General features: G+C 38.3%; 5 protein-coding genes and 1 pseudogene across 5 annotated transcripts; 1 reads left to right on the forward strand and 5 right to left on the reverse strand.

Annotated features, from left to right (window-relative positions):
• The first annotated feature begins 380 nt into the window (after positions 1-380).
• LOC111018391 (uncharacterized) lies at positions 381-4,378 on the forward strand. The gene is made up of 6 exons (XM_022294448.2): positions 381-643; positions 1,671-1,939; positions 2,622-2,728; positions 2,892-3,024; positions 3,128-3,322; positions 3,859-4,378. The coding sequence occupies exons 2-6, from the start codon at positions 1,673-1,675 to the stop codon at positions 4,138-4,140; spliced, it is 984 nt and encodes a 327-aa protein (XP_022150140.1). The 5' UTR covers positions 381-643; positions 1,671-1,672; the 3' UTR covers positions 4,141-4,378.
• A 638-nt stretch (positions 4,379-5,016) lies between these two features.
• LOC111018354 (cyclic nucleotide-gated ion channel 18-like) lies at positions 5,017-9,797 on the reverse strand. Its single transcript, XM_088128120.1, has 6 exons — positions 9,237-9,797; positions 8,392-8,604; positions 6,779-7,089; positions 6,371-6,482; positions 6,010-6,246; positions 5,017-5,931 (listed from the first exon to the last, which is right to left on the reverse strand). The coding sequence occupies exons 1-6, from the start codon at positions 9,720-9,722 to the stop codon at positions 5,179-5,181; spliced, it is 2,112 nt and encodes a 703-aa protein (XP_087984246.1). The 5' UTR covers positions 9,723-9,797; the 3' UTR covers positions 5,017-5,178.
• Positions 9,798-10,447: 650 nt separating this feature from the next.
• LOC148209522 (uncharacterized) lies at positions 10,448-11,878 on the reverse strand (annotated as a pseudogene).
• Positions 11,879-12,947: 1,069 nt separating this feature from the next.
• On the reverse strand, positions 12,948-14,085 carry LOC111018355 (uncharacterized). The gene has a single exon (XM_022294403.2). The coding sequence runs from the start codon at positions 14,041-14,043 to the stop codon at positions 13,018-13,020; it is 1,026 nt and encodes a 341-aa protein (XP_022150095.2). The 5' UTR covers positions 14,044-14,085; the 3' UTR covers positions 12,948-13,017.
• An 892-nt stretch (positions 14,086-14,977) lies between these two features.
• On the reverse strand, positions 14,978-15,964 carry LOC111018356 (uncharacterized). The gene has a single exon (XM_022294404.2). The coding sequence runs from the start codon at positions 15,947-15,949 to the stop codon at positions 14,978-14,980; it is 972 nt and encodes a 323-aa protein (XP_022150096.1). The 5' UTR covers positions 15,950-15,964.
• Positions 15,965-16,811: 847 nt separating this feature from the next.
• On the reverse strand, positions 16,812-18,318 carry LOC111018347 (uncharacterized). Its single transcript, XM_022294391.2, has one exon. The coding sequence runs from the start codon at positions 17,993-17,995 to the stop codon at positions 16,976-16,978; it is 1,020 nt and encodes a 339-aa protein (XP_022150083.2). The 5' UTR covers positions 17,996-18,318; the 3' UTR covers positions 16,812-16,975.
• Between the last annotated feature and the right edge of the window lie 3,062 nt (positions 18,319-21,380).

Below are 21,380 nucleotides of genomic sequence, written 5' to 3' on the forward strand. Positions count from 1 at the left end.
TTTCAATAAATATATTAAATATATTTTCATGTTAAAATTGTGATAAAAAAATATAAAACAATCGCTTTTTTGAAGTACAAGAGATAAAATGAACAACTACAATAAATAAAATAGACATTTCGAAACTGTATAGAGATTAAACTAGACAAAATTCGTAAGTACCAACATTAAAACCAACTACTATGGAAAGAATAGCTACCAAAATATTACTTGAACCAAATATTTAAAAGAAGAAAAAAGGGAGAGAGAATTATCTCAAAAAAAAAAAAGGAAGAGAGAAAATTCTAAGTGCAGTAAGTAATTAATGGTGGATACGAACAAGATCAGGTGGTCAAAATGGGATAAGGAAAGAGAGTGGCAGAGGGAGAAAATTGGGCAGAAATGGAGGGACAGGATCGGAATCCGGAAATATAGGAAGGAACAGTAAATTGATTTCCATGGGCGAGGGCGGGGTCACATCACGTGCTCTCCCCCTGCCTTTGCCGGCCAAGCTCCGCTTCATTTCCCGTCACTGCCACTCTCTCGCCGGTTATTAATCTCTGTTTCTCTCTCTCTCTCTGTACCCATTTCCTCAGAAAGCAGCAGCAGCACTTCCGCGGTTGATCGCCATTACCCAGTTGTCTAATTTGATCATCTTTCTCTGGTAAACTCTAACTACTTTCTTTCGTCTTCTTTTGATTTGGGTTTCTGTTCTTTTTCTTGTTTAAGTTGTTTCCTTAATTGGGTTTGAAGTTGAATTGTAATGTGGACTTGCTACAGTATCGATTGCAATTCTTGATGCCTCATGGTCCAGATCTTGTGCCCTTTTTGCTAACTCACTCTTTAGAACTGTGGTTGCCTGGATCTTCTCCATTTCCACTTCTGTTTGGCCGATTTTGAAGTTTTGCTATTTATCTTGGCAGGATATATTGCTGATTTTCTCTTTGTTTGTTCTATAGTTTCTTCTGATTATTGGGTTTCACAACGCGGGGATTTTGATGAAGGAGATGGGATAAGTGATTATTGTGAGTGTAATCCATAAGAGAGATAGTAGGGTAAGTGAAGGGTGGGGTTTTGTTCGATTGTGTCTTGGAGTTGCTAAGTTTGAATGAATTTGAGGGCTGATCAAGTAATTGACTGATGTTCAGAGATCCAGTATTTTGATAATTTAATGAATATCATTACCACAGAGCTTGAGATTCTATTGAAGTATGTGTTTTTCTTTTCCTAAGTTGAACTATGAGCTTCAGATTAATGTTGCATATCAGCGTGCATAGCAGTGAGTTCCATTGTTTTATCTTCGAAGGATTTGCTTCTGTCTTTCAGGTTGGAATTGTAGATTCGTTTAGTTACTGCTGATGAAAATGGAAATGTTTATTTGAGGTGTAATGTTTTAGACCGTAGAAGAGGTTATGGAGATTAGAGATCTGAAAATTCCAATATTTTTGGGATCAGAATACGAAATATTATTTTAGATTGCATCAATCTGAAGATATGGATGAGAACTTATATTTGGAAATAGCTACGTATATTAGCACGATAACGGTAATTTTGTAAGGGCTTCTTATCTGGTATTTCATTAATGTGGATTTCATACAACTTTTCTTTTTTCTTCTTAGGCTGTGAGCATATCATTAAGTCTAATTATTTTATGATATATTGCTTCTGATGGTTGTGGTGCTCCTCAACAGCCATGTCAGAGAAAGCTCTTAAAGCACTTAACACAGTGCCTGGATTGGAAGGGAACAGTGAAAGTTCTTGTAAAGGGGATCTTAGTAAACAAGGTATAGGAACTGCTAATGGGAATGTTGAAGAATTGAAGATTAAAAGCTCTGCTTCTATCAGACCTCAAGTAAATGGTGAAAATAGTAATCCTGGTGCTGAGATTGGTAGTTCAGAAGTAGAATACATTGAATCTGAGAATTTGGCTGATCTAGAAGATGTTTCGTCAAGCCTTAAGGTATTAATATTATTAGACTTGCCCCATGGAGTTTTTATTTTTCAGTTATTTCTGGAATTTAACATATATTTTTGGGGATATCTGTGAGTATCTGTGCCACTCAAGAATATCAGTTGTAGTTGATAATTTTTTAACAGTTGTGGTTGATCGTTATTGATGATGCATGTTGAGTTTTGTGATATACAGAGCTAAATGGTGTGGGAAGAACTATTAGATAATTAGTTTAATAACTTTTATTTAGTTAATTATTTAAGTTGTTAATTTTTTTATAAGAGTTAAGTTGTTAATTTAGTTAATTACTTTTATTAATTTTTCAATTAGCATTTAGGGCTTAATAGCAATTTCTATTATTTTTGTAAAGGTTGAAATTGGAGAACTTTGAAACTTTTTATGAATTGAAATTATGAACCTTCTTTCACCTTAGCGAGTTCGTGCTTGTTCTCTGAATGGATTTCCCACGTACTATGGACTCGTTTCCATCCTATCAAAACCCGCTGCATCATAACTTAAAGAATATTAGCCCGAGATTGGCAAGCTGTAATGTGGTAGTCTTTTTGGGGAGGGCTTCCACGGCCCTTGCCCTTAGGCTGTACTCTTTTCTTGGCTCAATACAAGATGTTTCTTATCAGGGAAAAAAAAGAAACAAACTTAAAGAATATGTTTACTTGTTTTAAAATTTCAGGTGCTCTTAGCTGGACTAGACTCCAAAGACTGGGTTTTGGTCTGTGAAGCACTGAACAATACGAGAAGACTAGCAATATATCACAGGGAAGACATGCTTGATATGCTGTAAGTCTTCAATGCTTTTATGCCGACTCGAATTCAGTTGATTTGGTCCTTTTTTTGTTTGCGGGAATTAAATATTTTCAATAAGTCGTTTCTTATAAGAAAAATTATGCATTGGAGTTACTTCGTTTTATGATTCATCTTAGGCTATGTATTTTTGTGACAGGGGAGATGTGATTTCACTTTTGGTGAAATCAATGAAAAATCCTAGAAGTGCTGTATGTAAAACTGCACTTATGACAACTGCAGACATTTTCAGTGCTTATAATGACAAGATGATTGAATCATTAGATCCCATGGTAACTTCAACTTGGACTGTTTGATTCTACTGTTTTTATCCAGTTATCTTTTTCTTCAATGGAGGAGATCCCTTTTCTGAACTCTGCATGCAATGGACTGCAGCTGGTGCAGCTTCTTCTGAAGTCTTCCCAAGACAAACGTTTCGTGTGCGAAGCGGCTGAGAAAGCTTTGGTAGCAATGACTTCTTCGTTTTCCCCTGGTTTATTGCTACCAAAACTGGAACCATATCTTAAGAATCGAAACCCACGAATTCGAGCCAAGGCTTCAATGTGCTTCTGTCGAAGTGTTCCACGACTGGTGAGGATTTAACATCTTAATTTGCAATTCTTTGGATGGAAATTATAATTTGTCATAACCTTCTTACCTGGGCAACATCCTTATAAGGAAGAAATTCATGGTAACATTTATTTGGTTTGTCCTTCATGTTTCCATTTTCATTTAGCTTTGGACTCTCACCTCCTATCTTTTAATATTTCGAAAAAGAATTTATGTCTGAGAAAGAAAATTCTCGATTTCCAAACCAATTGTTCAGCAAAAGTCAGTCCCCATATTGCTCAGCTATATGTTTACCGTTAAATTTTCTTCCATCTCATTTTCTCCTTTGTTGATTTATCGCTACACATTCCCTCGTTCTGATTTCCAATGGAATCCATGATTGGGAGTTACATGCCGTGGGATTTCATTGTTTTGCCAGTTGTGCTTGAACAGGGTTCTTTTAAAAAAAACATAAAAATAAAATAAAAATTTTCCCCAAAAAGCCAAATGTAGAGGTCAATGTCTGGAATCTTTCATTATCTGTTCTGCTTACATGATTAACGAATATTTGTTGATAGGGTGTTGAAGGGATAAGAGCATATGGGATTGACAAATTGATCCGAACAGCGGCATCCCAGCTTAGTGACCAGCTTCCTGAGTCAAGGGAGGCAGCTCGAATCCTCCTTTTGGAGCTGCAATCTGTGTACGAGAAGTTTCCCGACCTCCCAACTGCGACACCTGAAGATCCAGAGAAGGGCTCTTGGGAAGATTTTTGTCAGTCAGAGCTGTCCCCTTTAAGTGCACAAGCTGTCCTTCGTGTCACGAATGTTGCCCGGGAAGGTATTGTTTCGAGTTCTTGATGCCTAGTAATGTTGATAATATTGAAACTTCAAAATGTACCCCATCGTCCTCGAACCTCGAGCTTTTAGCTGCTAGCGTATAGGCCATGATAGCTATTATTCTTTCTTTTCCTTCTGGGTTGCTCTGTCAGATTTCCTTGTAAATTCTTTGAAACTTTTGAGGTACTGACAATACGTTTGAAGCGTGTAGTTTTTGCTATTTCTGCTTATAGCTTATAGTAAGTGCAATATTCTTTCAGATTTTCTTGAAACTCTGACATTTGATGGTGTGAATATTACCAATACAAAAATTGGAAGTTTAGGGAATAAGACATTCGATGCATATACTTGATATATACACATATATTCTTTCTAAACTGTTTTGTGTCTGATTGGATAATCTTTGATTGATATTTGTTGGAATAATCATAGTATGTTATAGATTATTTGGTTAATTTGTTCTTTGGGATTGACCTCTGTTTTGCTACACATGATATCACCTCCAAAATCCATCTACAGATTTGTTAAGGTGGAGCCTACTCCTCTAGTTGTGTAAACCAACCTCGGGGCGCTTCGCTCATGGGTTAGGCTTGTGTAACTTGACATTACGCAGTTGAGCTTGTGTGTGGATGTAGGCTTGTTTATAATAAGCTACGAGTTTGTTAATCCCATAAGTTATAACTATCGTTATTAAACTTAGGCTTACGAAACCTATTTTATATATATACTAATCTTTACCTATAAAAAATCTCCAAACAGAACACATTACACAAATTAAGGTTTCTATATTGTACCATCTCAACATCGTCCAAACATCCCTATAATGTCACACTCATATAGTACAAATCGAAAATAATCAATCTTTTATATGATGAGAGGGAAAAAGAAAGAAAGAAAGAAAGAAGAGAATTTTGCACTATAATAAAATGTAATTAGCACTACTAATCTACAAGTAACTTTACATGGGCTTTGTTAATTTTCTTTTTCTAACTAGTGTTTTTGTCAACATTTTTGTTTTAGAGTTTAGTTTATAATTTATATGATGACTAAACACCTCATCTACATAGAAAAATCAGGTTCATCTGGTTTAAACAACTTTGGCATTTTCAAACTTGAAGGTTTGGATGATTGGCCTTTGTGATTAACTCCTTTTCTAGTGTTGGCAGCAAACTTTGAAGCCAAAATTGTGGCCCCAAGATGTTGAGTTTTGTTCGGGTAGTCTGCAGAAGACATATCGTCGTCGTCGTAATTTTCTTCGGCTAGCTCGATATCGTAGTCGTGATCTTCTTCTATGGAATCTAAATAGCATAAGCTCTCTCTCATTGCCAATGTCTTTGCCAATTTTCTCTTCTGCAGCCTCCTCCAAGCTACTTGAATTAAGCAAGCACCCCATGTCCTCCATTGATGAGAATAATACCTAAAGGCATGTTGCAGTTTCTTGCTATGTAAGCGCTTGAATTGACTGGCGACAAACTTGAGGTCCTCTGCTCGAAGGGCGAAAGCTTCGACTTCGGTGAGTGCTCGGACGGTTCGAGTAGAAGAAGGCATGTTTAGACTGGAACTTGGCATCAAGGCCCATGTCAATAGTTCTTCACCACAAAAGTCACCTGGTTTTAGTGTGATGGAGTTGAAGAACCCAGATCGACCGCCATTTGTTGTGGAGCTCTCGAGTTGGCCTCTTATAATAAATAACATTTCGTTAACTGGGTCATCCTCTCGCACTATATAGGTTCCTTGGGTACACAAAGATGAGATGAGACGTTCACATATGGCATCCAGAAGCTGATCGTCCATTTGTGAGAAGAAAGGAACCTATAAACTCAAACAATTCAATTGGACATTCTAATTTGTAAAGAAATATCGCAAACAAGTAGTATGGACAATACGCACACGGCGAACAAGTGACAAACACAAATGTTGTTGAATCTCTCGACGAAGGTCTATAGGCAATGAACGCAATATGGATTCTTCATTAACTCCTCTCGTAGCTTGCCATTTATATTGAACGAATCGACGAACTCGTTCTTGCAAATCAGGAGGCAATTGTCGACGTCTCATCCATTCTTCAGTGTCTCTTCGCTTTATCCTCCATTCTTCAAGTCTTAATGTCATTGATTGCAGACATGTCTTCAACATGAACCAAAATTGGGAGGGGAAATAGAAACCAGTTAGATCAAAATGTGTCTTCAAAAACATCAAACAAAATTGCTTAAAGTGAGAATTCTGATGCACAAGCAGGAAGAAAATTTACCTGCATGTTGCCAATGAGTTGTGAAAATAATATCAAGCCAAATATGCAGGTTGATATGCAAAATAAAGTCTCGCCTATATACGTCGTCGTATCCAAAGTTTGCCCATATGAACTGTTAAAAAATACAAAATATTGGCATCAATTTGAAAAAGATGGAAACCTCTTTAAGAAGAATAGTAGATGCATTAACTGCTAAGCTATTCTCATGTTGGCTCTAATAATATCTTTCTAACAATCGAACTGATGACAAAATATAGTCGAATGCAGCAAAATTGAATAAGTAACCAAACTAAACCAAATGGGTACGATTACAAATTATATTCGAATAAGTAACCAAACAAATCTAGTTGCAACCAAAATCTACATTGAGTTTATAAGTAAAGACAACATCTCAATAGATATCGATACCTCAAATTCCTGAGACCCCACCAAAGACAATAGAAGTACTTTGCAATGAAGTGTGAGGAGGCAACATCATTGGTAAAAGCATCGGAAAACATTCCGAACTTGAACTTTACATTTTCGTTCCTCGGATCGCAGTTGGCAGTGACATGGGTGACGTTGAGCCAGTATTGTCGTTCGGGTCGATCCAAACTGTTACAATCCAAGTAACTGGGGAAGCAAGATAGAACTTTTGATGCATTTTCCTTCGCACATATTGATTTCCAACAAGAGAACTGTCGCCCTATGGCTAGAAGATACCACGTAGATCCCAACACCTATGATAGAAGGAACATTGGAGACACATTTTGAGGCTATATTAGAAGTAAAACCAGAAAAAGAAACATAGAAAATTTAAAATTATACGCTCATTAAACATTGATGTAATGAGTATGTTATGTCAGTCTAACGTTAATAATGTTAATAGTCGAGACTAAACGTAAACGTAATTAATAGTTTAGGGATGGTAGTTGAAAATTTTAAAAGTTGATTGACACACAGTAATGCTAAAGTACAAAGATTCATATTGTAATTTAATCCAAAGACAAATTATGTTTTAGTCCTTAATATTTGAATGTTTTTTTTCAATTTAACCCCTATGGTTTAGAAAATTTCAATTTAGTTCCCTTATGTGGTAATATTTGTAAAAACCGCTATTTTAGTCAATATTAAAATTATTAGATGATAAATTTACACGTCATGGTATTTAGTGAGTTAGTAGAAATTTAGAGGAATAAAACTATCCAAAGAGAATTCATCTTCTAAATTTTTAAGAAATTATCCATTTTTTCTCACTAAAATATCCTAATTTTTCTTCTAAATTTCTGTTAAACTCATTAAGAACATGTTCGGGAGTGATTTTAACATAACTAAAATCATTTTTGCCATTTTCTAAAGTCACAAGTATACCAATGTAAAGTAATTACTATTTTGACAAAAACATGTCTTAAGTATCATGCCACGCACGATTATCATAATTCAACTTCAACCTTCACCAACAAAAAGAGTATAGTTGAAAAATGTTAAAACATATCAAACTAAATCGAAACTAAACATACTAAAACACTAAGAGGCTAAAACATATATTCAGCCAAACGAAAGTAATAAACAAAGAGGGATGGAATAGAATCGACACAAACGTAAAAGTAGAGACATGAAACTAAAAACACCCAAATCGAACATGTCCTAAGTATCATGCGATACACGATTATCATAAGTCAACTTCAATATTCATCAACTTGAAAGAGTATAACTGAAAAATTTTAAAACACGAGATCAAACTAAACCGAAACTAAAAACACTCAAACATTAGGAGATTAAAACACATATCCAGCCAAACGAAAGTTATAAACGAAGACGGACAATAAAATTGATGCAAACGCAAAAGTAGAGAGACACGAAACTAAAAACACCCAAATCGAAACACATCCTAAGTATCATGCGACATTTACCAACAGAAAGAGTATAACAAAACATAAGATCAACATTACGAGACTAAAATATATACGCAGTGAAACGAAAGTCATAACCGTGGAAAGACGGAATAGGATCCACACAAAGGTGACGGTAGAGAGGTTTACATGGCTAGCAAGCATGTAAAGGATGAGATTGTAGGCAGCACCAGCCCAGGCAGTTTTGACAATGACACCAGTGGTTTTGATGATTCTTTGGTTTAGAGGGAAGATGACGAACAGCCTTGGAACATATTGGAACAGAACTAGGAGAGCTACTGCGTTGTTGGCGTGATCCACCCTTGAGTGTCTTGTGGCTGGAATCACCAACCATATCACTATCTGATACAAAATTTCAACTCCAAACTTCATTATATTTGGCCCAACAAACAAAAAATAACAAAATATAACTTCGTCCAACACGACGTGCCCGAGTCTGACACGTGGTACTTACTCCGACGCTCTGACACTTGTTAGTCGTTAAAGTTGAGAGTGAGTTCGAGACTTGTTAGATATGTATTGGACACTAGACATAAATAGTACTATAGGACAAAGTGAACGATAAATAAAATATCTAAACCATGTGTATAGATAAGTTTATTAAATAAACGTGTCCTTACCATGACAGTCTGTGTCGTAGATTTTAAGAAAATAAAGTATAGTTGTGTTTGACTAGGACCTTACTTTTGCTCGTTTGAGACTCTCAATTCTTCAATTTGGTTTGATTTTTTTATTTTGATCAATTTTGTTGGGTGCATCCATAGTTAAAGACACTGGTATCCGAAGATCAATGATTCAGATTCCCTCGTTATTCTTCGTTACACTCCATTAAAAAGTCCAACTAGAAAATTAAATTTTGAAAAATTTACCAACTTGATACGAATTCTCGCGGTTTCAACTCAAACCCAAATTTGAGAGAGAGAGAGAGAGAGAGAGAGAGAGAGAGAGAGAGAGAGAGAGAGATTGGAGCATACCTGTGGGAGGGGGAGGGTAGCGGCGAGATCAATCACAAAATCAGACTTCAAATAGCGCGTAGCAATGGCTCTGGCATCCATAACCAGTTCTCCTCTTCCAAAAACCCTAGAGCTCGGAGCCACATACGCCGTCCGAAACTTCAGCACCATGTGCAGCAAGAAGAACAGGTCCGTCACCGTCCGGAAGCACGTGATCGCCACTCCCAGCCCCGTCTCCGTCGTCAGGCACGCCGGCCCCCCCACCGACGACGTGTAGAAGAACAGAGGATCGATGAACAGGGCGATTAGGGATGTCACCAGAAACACGCGGTTCCATTGCGCGACGATGTCGCTGTCAGGATCGAGGATCTGGTACCGGAGGAGGATGTAATTCGGGTGTTCATCGGCGGCGGCGGTGGCGGCGGGGGCGGAATCGGACGAGGGCCCGAGTAATTGTCGCCGAAAGGGGCGGAACTTGGACGCCGGCGATTGGATGATTCTATTCATCTTCCATGGCGGATTCCGGGGTTTTGTCGAGTTCCCCGGCGAGAAATGAGAGACAGAGGGTTGATGGAGAGAGGAAGAACAAAGAAGAACATGAGAAGTTTTGGAGGAAAAAGGGGATATAATTGGGTTGGTGCTAGCAAAATGGGGGAGCGGCCAACTGGTGGTGTAATAGCCAACGACAATGATGCTTGGCCATGGCGGTTTTGTCTGTAAAATGCCTAAAAATAGGTGGTCTTCATGAAGGGTTAGATTGAATTTACTCTAAATTACAACGATTATTTTGAATTAAACCAATCCCTTTCATATGTTCATTATATTCCAATGTTTATCATCTTGCTACAATGGCAGGAGGGAGTTTCTCTTGCTTCTACAACCGAGTAGAACAGAGCTTCTAAACTCCAATTTTGCAGGCTTCCATGGCGGAATGAGAAGGTGAAGGAGATACCCTTTATGTTTCTCGACTATTCTTAAGTGAACTTGCAAATGAAGAATAAACTTCTATTATTTTTGGCAAGGAATTGGAGGTAACTTGAAACATGTTTTCTCACAGAACTAAATACACAACATCAAAGATGGATATTGAGCTTCTGGATGTGACAGAACTCTACTAAATGATCTCCATTCGATTTCAGTGCCAGATTTAGATGGCACCAAAATCAATGTTGAACTCGATTCAACTCATATGGTATTATGTGATCCAAATATGCAACTCGATTCAATTCAATTCATTGTTGAACATGAACTTGGACGGCCACAGTAGCTTTCCCATGATTCTCCAAATCAATCTTCTTCTCCAGAAATTGCCTTTTGCAGTCATAAAAATAGACCGTAAGAACAACCCACATTACAACATTTCCCACACAGCTCAAACTCACAGACACCACATTCCCCAAAACCCCACAACTCCCCTCATTCCACAAAGCACAGAGACATGGCAGCCCCAAAGCCACCTTCAAAGCGAAGAAAACCAGGATCAAACTGAACCCTAACTTCCTGCTGCCTCTGCTTAGATATGCTGCCACCCCAATTGCTATGTAGCCCTGGTTCTTATACAAGATTGAGATAACAATTCCCATGTTCCAAACAGCACTCCACTCTATGTTTTGTCAACAAAACTACAAAGAGTGGCCCAAAGATAAATGAACATTTTGGCATCAAATTCATGTTTGTTGACAAAGCAACCAAACCCAGTAGAGTGAGCGAAGCTAACAAAAGAGCATATAGAGATGTTGCCAATGACCCTCTCAGTCTCAGAGCCACCAGCTTTCTGACTTCAACCAACATCTCTTTGAACCCCATTTGGGAGTCTCCTCCATATAATGCTCTGCCGATATGGAGACTGTTGAGATTGTGGAGAGAAGGTCAAGAATGAAGATGAATGCTGTGGAGGGAAGAGTTGAGATCAGAAACCACTGCCTCTGTGAGAGAGTCGCTTTGAAGCTGTCGTTAATGGAGGGATGCTGCTGCGAGAAGCAGTCTGTGGCAGCACCTAATCGACATCTGATGATGTACCGGTGGGATGGACTAAAAGGATTTTCCTGAGAAAGAAGTTTGAGGAGTTGGATGAAGGGTGGGTGAAGGAGAATGTGGTGGGCAAGGAGAGAGGCGAGGAGAAGAAGATGATGAGAGAGACGAAGTTTGGATTACGATAGACAATTTTGAAGGCTTCTCGAAATGAAGCCGAGAAGCCGAGCGTGGGTATTGCCAGAATCTGGTGGCTATCCATCTTGAATCGTTGAATTCTCTGTAATGTTCATTGAAAGAATACAGCCTTGATGGTCTTCATCTTGTTGCCTTTTTCCCAAGTCATGTTGGTGTGCTTGTTGCTGACTTGTGCGGGCTCTCACATGCCGAAGCCAACTGTAAGTTTCTTAAAAAATTGTTAAAGAGTATCATTTTTTATTTTAGTATCTTTGAACTTTGACTTCAATCTTGTACAATTTTATTGGAAATTTCGTTATAATTCCTATGATTTTGATTATTTTATTTTTTTAAAAGTTTATCTGTGCTTCTTATGCTGTTTGTCTGTTTTCGATTCCTTTTTGTCCTTCTGTTTGTGGCTTTGCAACAGTTTTGGCTGGTCTAATGGGTTATTTTTTGCCTTGTTCTCATCTAACTTTTATTTATTATTTTAAAATTTCTGATAAGATGTCGAATACTTTCAATAGTCTTGTATCGTCTTTGCAGCATTTCTGGCAGGTCTAATGTGTTATTTTTTGCCTTGTTCTCATCGTTTTCTTTTAGTTTATTATTTTTAAATTTATGATAAGATTTCTAATACTTTATGATAAAACTTATTTATTATTTGTATTTAATGCTAGCTCAGGGTCTAAGAAAATAATTAACATATGATAATGATAGAGGCATTTTGAAAACTTTAACAAAATTATAGAGGGTATAATAAAATTTTAGTTTAAATGTTATTTTGATCTTTTTATTATAAAAATGACTCTTAGCTTTCGTATCATTTTTTTATTGCAATTTTAGCACAACACTCGAGATTTCTTCCAATATTGTCATAATTTTGCATTAAAGATTTTTTTGTGTGTATAAAATATTGTAAACAAGACCGAGCAATCAGTTTTCAAAGTAAATGATAAGTATAATAACTAAAATGTACGACTTAAGATGCTAAGTTGTAGAGAATTGATTATTCGTTCTTCACTCTCTTGTTGCTATTACGCAAGGAGCGATTGAACTCATCACTAAAACTCTTATGTAATATACAACTCAATTCAGTGCATTTTTGAGACACCTCAAGTTTGTAGACAATAGAAGAGGAAAAATTAACGGATGTTTGTTCAAAATATTTTTGAAACTTTTATAAAAGGTCAATGGTAATATTGAAATTTTTTAAAAGATAGAGATATTTTTTAAACAAAGGGCAAAGTTTTTCAGTATTTTTATAATTTATTTACGTTTATTGTCCTATTCAAAAAGATATTTGTTCAAAGTGAATTTTTGAATTTTAAACTTCTGAAAGGGTTGATGTATTTTTGAAATAAAGGGTAAAATTAAGCGGTAATTTTGCCTAAATTTTATTTTCATGTTTATACTTATGAAATTGTTCTAAGTTCATTTATTATTATTTTTTTATGATTGTTTGTTTACAATTTTAGCATGATACTACATTCAGCATATTTCTTCTAATATTGTGATAATTATGGAATACAGAATTCTCACTCCCTATAAAACTTTACAAATAGGACCTGAACGATTTCAAAGTATAGGGGAACAAGCATCTCTGAAATTTTATGTAGTACATGATCCAAATACACAACACAACTCAACTCATTCATTGTTGAACAACCTCAATAGATCTCCCATTATTCTCCAAATCAATCTTCTTCTCCAAGAACTCCCTTTTGCAGTCATAGAAGTAAACCATAAGAACAACCCACATCACAACATTCCCCACACAGTTCAAACTCAAAGTCACCACATTCCCCAAAACCCCACAACTTTTTCCCTCATTCCACAAGGAATAGAGACAAGGCATCCCAATAACCACCTTCAAAACAAAGAAAAACAGCATCAAACTGAACCCTAACTTCCTGCTGCCTCTGCTCAGAAATCCTGCCACCTCAATTGCTATATACCCCTGATTCTTATCCAAGATTGAGATAACAATTCCCATGTTCCAAACAGCACTCCACTCTATATACTTTGCCAACAAAACCACAAACATTGACCCAAAAATTAATGTGAAGATGGAAATGTCTATTGACATGAAAGAGATGCCTTCGGGCACAAAAAACATGTATGTTGACAGAGCAACCATACCCAAGAGAGTGAGTGAAGCCATCAAAACAGCAAATAGAGATGTTGTCAATGGCCCTTTGAGGCCCACCCTTTTGGCTTGAAGCAGCATTTCCTTGAAACCCATCTGGGGGATGTTTCCTCCATATAATGATGCTGATATGGAGACTGTTGCAATTGTGTTGAGAAGGTCGAGGAAGAAGACGAGCACCGACAGTAGAAGAGTCGAAATCAGAAACCTCAGGGAGAGAATTACCTTGAAGCTGTCATCAGTTATGGGAGACTGCTGCAGGGACAAGCAGTTGGTGTCATTGCTTGGACAGGCGATCAAGTGAACGACGAATGGATTGAAGGGATCATTGTGATAGAGAAGCTTGAGGATTTGAACGAAGGTCGGGTGAAGGAGAGTGTGGGAGGCGAAGAGGGGGAAGGAGAAGAGGATGATGAGAGAGATGAAGGTTGGATGATTAGAGAGGATGATTTTGAAGGCTTCTCGGAATGAAGATGAGAAGCCAAGCTTGGGTTTGGACAGAATCTGGTGGCTATCCATTTTCTTCAACATTGAATTCTTTCTCCAATCATTTAAAGGAAATGGAAGCTTTGGCAGAGACAAGTAAGTCAATTTGTTCCTGTTAACTGTGAAGTCTTGGTCTTCTTTTGGCTTTTCACAAATCAATATTGGTGTGCTGAGCTCTCTCTATCTCTCATAATTTATTCTAGGTATTCCATTGAATGGTCCTCCCTTCATGTGGCAAAGTCTTGCTCCATAGCTTTGTTTCTACAGAAATGGTTGAATTACCATTTTACTCTCTTAGTTTAGAGATGACAACGGGGTGTGACAGGATCATGGATGTCTTTCTACTCTCATCTCAATTGAGTTCGGGGATTTTGTTTTTGATCAAGTATCGAGTTTAATTTGGTTTATTTTGGTCTCTAAACTTTCAAAACATTTTCTACTTTCAACTTTAGTTCATTTTAGTTTCAAAGCATCTATTTTGGTTCATGTACTTTTAAAAAGTAATCATTTTTGTTCGTTTATTTTCAATTTATCTCATTTATTTCAGTCATAATTTGAGTCTGACAATTCAGTTTACTAATTTTTTGAAACGTAGTCATAAATTTGTATTAATAGGTTTCCATTGTGTATAAAATTTATGTTAAAATTTTGCAAATAGGCATCAAAATAGACGTTTTGAAATTATAGGGATTAAAATGAACAAAAGTTGGAAGTACGAGAAGGTTAAGGAAATACCCTTTTATGTTTCTCAACTATTCTTAAGTGAACTTGCAAATGAAGAAAAAACTTCTATTATTTTTGGAAAGGAATTGGAGGTAACTTGAAACATGTTTTCTCACAGAACTAAATACACAACATCAAAGATGGATATTGAGCTTCTGGATGTGAGAGAAATCTAAGCCAGATTTTAGATGGCAGGAAATATCTTCAACTCATATGATAGCATGTGATCCAAATACACAACTCGATTCAATTCAATTCATTGTTGAACTTGGACAGCCACAGCTTTCCCATTATTCTCCAAATCAATCTTCTTCTCCAGAAATTGCCTTTTGCAGTCATAGAAATAGACCGTAAGAACAACCCACATTACAACATTCCCCACACAGCTCAAACTCACAGACACCACATTCCCCAAAACCCCACAATTCCCCTCATTCCACAAAGCATAGAGACATGGCAGCCCCAAAGCCACCTTCAAAGCAAAGAAAACCAGCATCAAACTGAACCCTAACTTTCTACTGCCTCTGCTTAGATATGCTGCTACCCCAATTGCTATGTAGCCCTGGTTCTTATCCAAGATTGTTATAACAATTCCCATGTTCCAAACAGCACTCCACTCTATGTATTTTGTCAATAAAACTACAAAGAGTGGCCCAAAGATAAATGAACTTTTTGGCATCAAATTCATGTTTGTTGACAAAGCAACCAAACCCAGTAGAGTGAGTGAAGCTAACAAAAGAGCATATAGAGATGTTTCCAATGACCCTCTCAGTCTCAGAGCCACCAGCTTTCTGACTTCAACCAACATCTCTTTGAAACCCTTTTGGGAGTTTCCTCCATAAAATGCTGCAGATATGGAGACTGTTGAGATTGTGGACAGAATGTCAAGAAAGAAGATGACTGATGTGGAGAGAGGAGTTGAGATCAGAAACCACTGACTCTGTGAGAGAGTCACTTCGAAGATGTCGTTAATGGAGGGAAGCTGCTGCAAGAAGCAGTCTGTGGCAACACTTAATCGACATATGATGTTGTGAGAAAGAAGTTTGAGGAATTGGATGAAGGTTGGATGAAGGAGAGTGTGGTGGGCAAGGAGAGAGGCAAAGAGGGGGAAGGAGAAGAAGATGATGAGAGAGATGAAGTTTGAATGATGAGAGACAATTTTGAAGGCTTCTCGGAATGAAGTCGAGAAGCCGAGCTTGGGTTTCACCAGAATCTGGTGGCTATCCATCTTGAATCTTGAGTTCTCTGTAATGTTCATTGAAAGAATATAGCCTTGATGGTCTTCATCTTATGGCCTTTTCCCAAGTCATGTTGGTGTGCTTGTTGCCGACATGTGCGGGCTCTCACATGCCAAAGTCAACTGTAAGTTTCTTAGAAAATCGTTATAGTATCATTTTAGTCCATTTCCTTTCAACTCTAATTTCAATTTGGTCAAATGGTATTGAAAATTTCATTATAACTCCTACCATTTGATTAGATCTCTCAAAACATCTCTTTCATTATCAAATGTCTTGATGATAGTAATCAATAGCTAAAATAAATTGAAAGGTAAAAAGGATTACAATAATTCCCAAGTCATTGGAGGTACTTAGACCTTCTCCTTCCCCTTCCCCTCTTGAGATCGCTCAAGCCTGTGATTATTGCCTGCCTTCACATCCTTACCCTCGCACTCTATTTATAACACCTAACAACTTCTCTATCTAATTACTAACGTACAATTATTATTGTATTAATAATCCTAAATACCCCTAAAGGCAAATCCTACCCTATCATAAGATTTCTAATACTTCCAATAATCTTTCATTGAATGCTAGCTCACGATATCTCTCTACCACATCCAGAAAAACTAAGCTACATAAAAAATGATTAACATATGATAATGATTAAGACGCTTTGAAAGATTTATCAAAATCATAGAGATTGTAATAACATTTTAGTTTAAATTTTATTTGGATCTTTCTACTTTTAGGAATGGATTGTTTTAAGTTCGTTTATTATTTTGTTCCTATGATCTTTTTGTTTACAATTTTTAGCACAGCATTATATTCGACATATTTTTTCTAATATTGTTATAATTATGTAATACGGAATGCTCGAGATGTATAAAATTTTATTTTGCAAACAGGACCTGAACCATCATTTTTCCAAAGTATATGGGATCGAGTGGTGCCAAATTGTAGACGACTGAGATTGAACTCATCTCTGGAACACTTATGTAGTACGTGATCCAAATACACAATACAACTCAACTCATTCATTGTTGAACAACCTCAGTAGATTTCCCATTATTCTCCAAATCAATCTTCTTCTCCAAAAACTCCCTTTTGCAGTCATAGAAGTAAACCATAAGAACAACCCACATCACAACATTCCCCATACAGTTCAAACTCAAAGTCACCACATTCCCCAAAACCCCACAATTTTTTCCCTCATTCCACAAGGAATAGAGACAAGGAATCCCAAAAACCACTTTCAAGACAAAGAAAACCAGCATCAAACTGAACCCCAACTTCCTGCTGCCTCTGCTCAGAAATCCTGCCACCCCAATTGCTATGTAGCCCTGATTCTTATCCAAGATTGAGATAACAATCCCCATGTTCCAAACAGCACTCCACTCTATATACTTTGCTAACAAAACCACAAACATTGACCCAAAAAATAAAAGCTGTGAGATGAAAAAGATGTCTATTGACATAAAAGAGATGCCTTTAGTCACAAAAAACATGTTTGTTGACAGAGCAACCAATCCCAAGAGAATGAGTGAAGCCAGCAAAACAGCAAATAGATATGTTGTCAATGGCCCTTTGAGACCCAACCTTTTGGCTTGAAGCAGCATTTCCTTGAAACCCATCTGGGAGCTGTTTCCTCCATACAATGATGCTGATATGGAGACTGTTGCAATTGTGTTGAGAAGGTCGAGGAAGAAGACGAGCACCGACAGTAGAAGAGTCGAGATCAGAAACCTCAGGGAGAGAATTGCCTCGAAGCTGTCATCAATGCTGGGAGACTGCTGCAGGGACGAGCAGTTGGTGTCAGTGCTTCGACAGGCGATCAAGTGAACGACGTGTGGATTGAAGGGATCTTTTCGATAGAGAAGCTCGAGGATTTGAACGAAGGTCGGGTGAAGGAGAGTGTGGGAGGCGAAGAGGGGGAAGGAGAAGAGGATGATGAGAGAGATGAAGGTTGGATGATTAGAGAGGATGATTTTGAAGGCTTCTCGGAATGAAGCTGAGAAGCCAAGCTTGGGTTTGGACAGAATCTGGTGGCTATCCATTTTCTTCAATATTGAATTCTTTCTCCAATCATTTAAAGGAAATGGAAGCTTTGGCAGAGACAAGTCAGTCAATTTGCTACTGTTAACTGTGAAGTCTTGGTCTTCTTTTGGCTTTTCACAAGTCAATATTGGTGTGCTCAGCTCTCTTTCTCATAATTTATTCTAGGTGTTCCATTGAATGGTCCAGCTGCTGTTGGTTGGGGTCCTCCCTTCATGTGGCAAAGTCTTGCTCCATAAATTTGTTTCTATACAAATGGTTGAATTACCATTTTACTCCTTAGTTTAGATATGACAACGGGTCATGGATTTTGTTTTTGATTAATTATTGAGTTTACTTTGGTTCATTTTAGTTTCAAAATATCTATTTTGGTTACGTGCTTTTAAAAAGTGTTGGTTTATTTTCATTTTGTTTTTAATTTTAGCATGACAATTCACTATATTAATTTTTTGAAATGTCATCATAAATTTGTATTAATAGGTTTCCATCGTGTATAAAATTTATTTTAAAATTTTACAAATAGGTATCAAATAGACATTTTGAAATTATAGGGACTAAAATGAACATAAATTAGAAATACGAGAACTGTAAGAGATTAGGTATGAAAATAGTACTTGAACCTAAATATTAAATAACACATAAAATACACAGTTTAAAGTTAAAATCTAAAGGAAATTAATTTGCTTCGATTATGTATTATTTTTAGTAATTAATTTTTTTGCTAATATTCAATAAATATTATTAATTTATGAAGATCAAGTTTAATAATCAAATAAAAAATTATTAAAATTTAGGGGCAGGCTGGGAAAAGGAAAAATTGAAATCTATAATCGAGTTTCAATTTGGTTGCTGAGATGCCAGAAAGAGGTGATTGAAAGAGACGACAAATTTGCATTTAATATAAATAATAAACTTGTCTTATACTAAATAATGTTTATGATATTTGAGCCTCCGTGAACGTCTAATATATAAATTCGAAAATTTAACGGTCAATTTGACAGATAAGTTGGAACGGATTGTCGATATGCAATAAGGGTGGGGTTCAATGTTCTTAACAAAGAATTGAGTTAAAAACTCAAATTTTATTCCTCCAAAGTTGTTTTTCAAGTATACGAGATGAACTTTAAATAGCCTTCACCAAGAAAGGAAAATAACAAAGGAAGAATTTATACCTAAAAAAAATCAAAAGTAATTTTAAACATCTAGAAATAAATATTTTCTTATCTAATATAATTGTCAAAAGTGCCTCCACAAAACTACCAACAAGCTATGGAAATAACTATTTTGCAAAATTGGATATATATATATATTTTGTACCCTTAATTAGATAGTTTTACGTGATTCTCTTTTCCCCTTCGCATATCACTCATTTATGTCTATCATGTATATCATTGAAAGACACTATTAGCCATATACGTTTATTATTGATATAGTCTGTTTGGGGAAGAGAATACCCTGGACACGTGGAGGACCCTTATTGGTGCTCCAAGATGACTCATGAGTCATGCCCAGCTCGGACGGCCGAGATCACCATTACTGGCGTTGGCAGACGCTAAGTATGAGGGCCGAGGTGAATGTGGCCGAGGTCCAACCTACCGGGAAGCTCGGTGGGGGCCGAGGCGAACTACTGTCAGCGGCGTAATTATCGGGCATAATCGTCGGTCCCGAGATTACCGGGTGTAACCGACGATCCCGAGATTACCGGGTGTATCCTTTGCGAGATTAGCGGGACTACCACCCATAAGTAGAGGACTTCACTCCACGATCAGGTACGATGATTTCTGGCCTCGAACTAAACTAGGAATCCGACCTATACTGACTTGATCGTCGGAGTGCTCACCTTTTTGTGCAGGTCCGCCCAAGTGTTCAGATCGGTCCGGAGGCCGAGTTCGAGCTGCAATCTGAAATACACTGTTGTGCATATCCTTGCATAAACATTTGGCGCCGTCTGTGGGAAACTGACAATCTAAGTCATCCCAATCTTTTTAAACCATTACGCGAGCGAAAATGGTTCAACCCGCAAACTCGACCAATACAGCGGATCAGAGGACCCTAGCTGCCAGCGATGCCCACCAGAGGGAGGTCGGAGCAGCAGCGGTAGAGGGGCAAGGTCACGACGGCCTAGCAACAGAACCCCTCCGCAGGTCGGCACGGATCACCGCGCCTGCCCTACCTCCTGCACACCAGAGGACGTCCAAGGCCACCCGTGGCCGAGGTGGGACCTCTAAGAAGGGCGCCCGGGGTCCAGCCCCGGCTCCAACAAGTGAGAACTTTGATGCACTCCAGAGAGAGATGGAGGCAATGCGCGCACAAATGCGGTCCATGGAGGAAATGTATAACGAAATGATACTTGCCGCAGGTGCAGGGTCCCGATCTGAAAATCGAGTGACGCGCGTGGACGTACGCGAGCAAAGGGGTTCCCACCTCGGCCCAGCCGAGGAGGAACGTCCCGAAGACAACGAGAGCGAGGGGTACACTCGCCAGAGGGGAGACCTCCGTGAGCTTCTCAACAGAAAGAAAGGCTCGTCTCTCCGAAAAGGGCAGTCACCATCCCGCTCACACAGGAGCTCCAACCAGCAGGCTGAATCCTCTCACAATCCCGCAGGGGTGATCACAAGGGAGGAGTTCGACCAGCTGAGGGACAAGCTCCAATTGTACTTAGCAGTGTCAGATAGTGCCGTCAGCTCGGCCCTAATCAGGCAAGAGGAAGCGCGGCAAAACCCGGTCTACTACACAAGCAAGGCTATGACCGAAGTCGAGACTAGATACCCTCAGATGGAGAAGTTGGCTCTCGCTTTAGTCACCTCGGCCCGACGGCTTAGACCATACTTCCAAGCCCATACGGTGGTGGTGCTCACTAACTTGCCCCTAAAAAGCATCTTCCATAAGCCAGAAGCTTCTGGACGCCTAATGAAGTGAGCAATGGAGCTAAGTGAGTACGACATCCAGTTCGAACCCAGAACTGCGTTGAAAGGACAAGCAGCGGCAGATTTCATAGCCAAGCTCACACCACCTTCCGAGCTGAGCGAGTCCGACCTACCGTGGACAGTCTATGTCGACGGATCCTCCAATGAGAAGGGGTGCGGAGCCGGGGTCCTCTTGCTCGGACCAGGAGGCGAGCGATTTGAGTATGCCTTGCGGTTCGGCTTCCGGACTTCTAACAACGAGGCTGAGTATGAAGCATTTATTGCCGGCCTGCGAATCGCTAGAGCATTGGAGGCCTCTTGTGTTAAGGTCTTCAGTGACTCCCAGCTGGTTGTGAGCCAGATCAAGGAAGAGTACCAAGCCAAAGACTCCCGAATGAAGAAGTATTTGGGCAAGGTCAGATCGTACCTCGCCCAATTTCGAACATACGAAGTAAGCCGGGTTCCGCGAGTAGAAAATTCT

The sequence above is a fragment of the Momordica charantia genome (genome assembly GCF_013281855.1).
Source record: "Momordica charantia cultivar OHB3-1 chromosome 8 unlocalized genomic scaffold, Mcharantia_2.0 BLBB01000008.1, whole genome shotgun sequence".
In the NCBI taxonomy this organism is placed as follows: domain Eukaryota; kingdom Viridiplantae; phylum Streptophyta; class Magnoliopsida; order Cucurbitales; family Cucurbitaceae; genus Momordica; species Momordica charantia.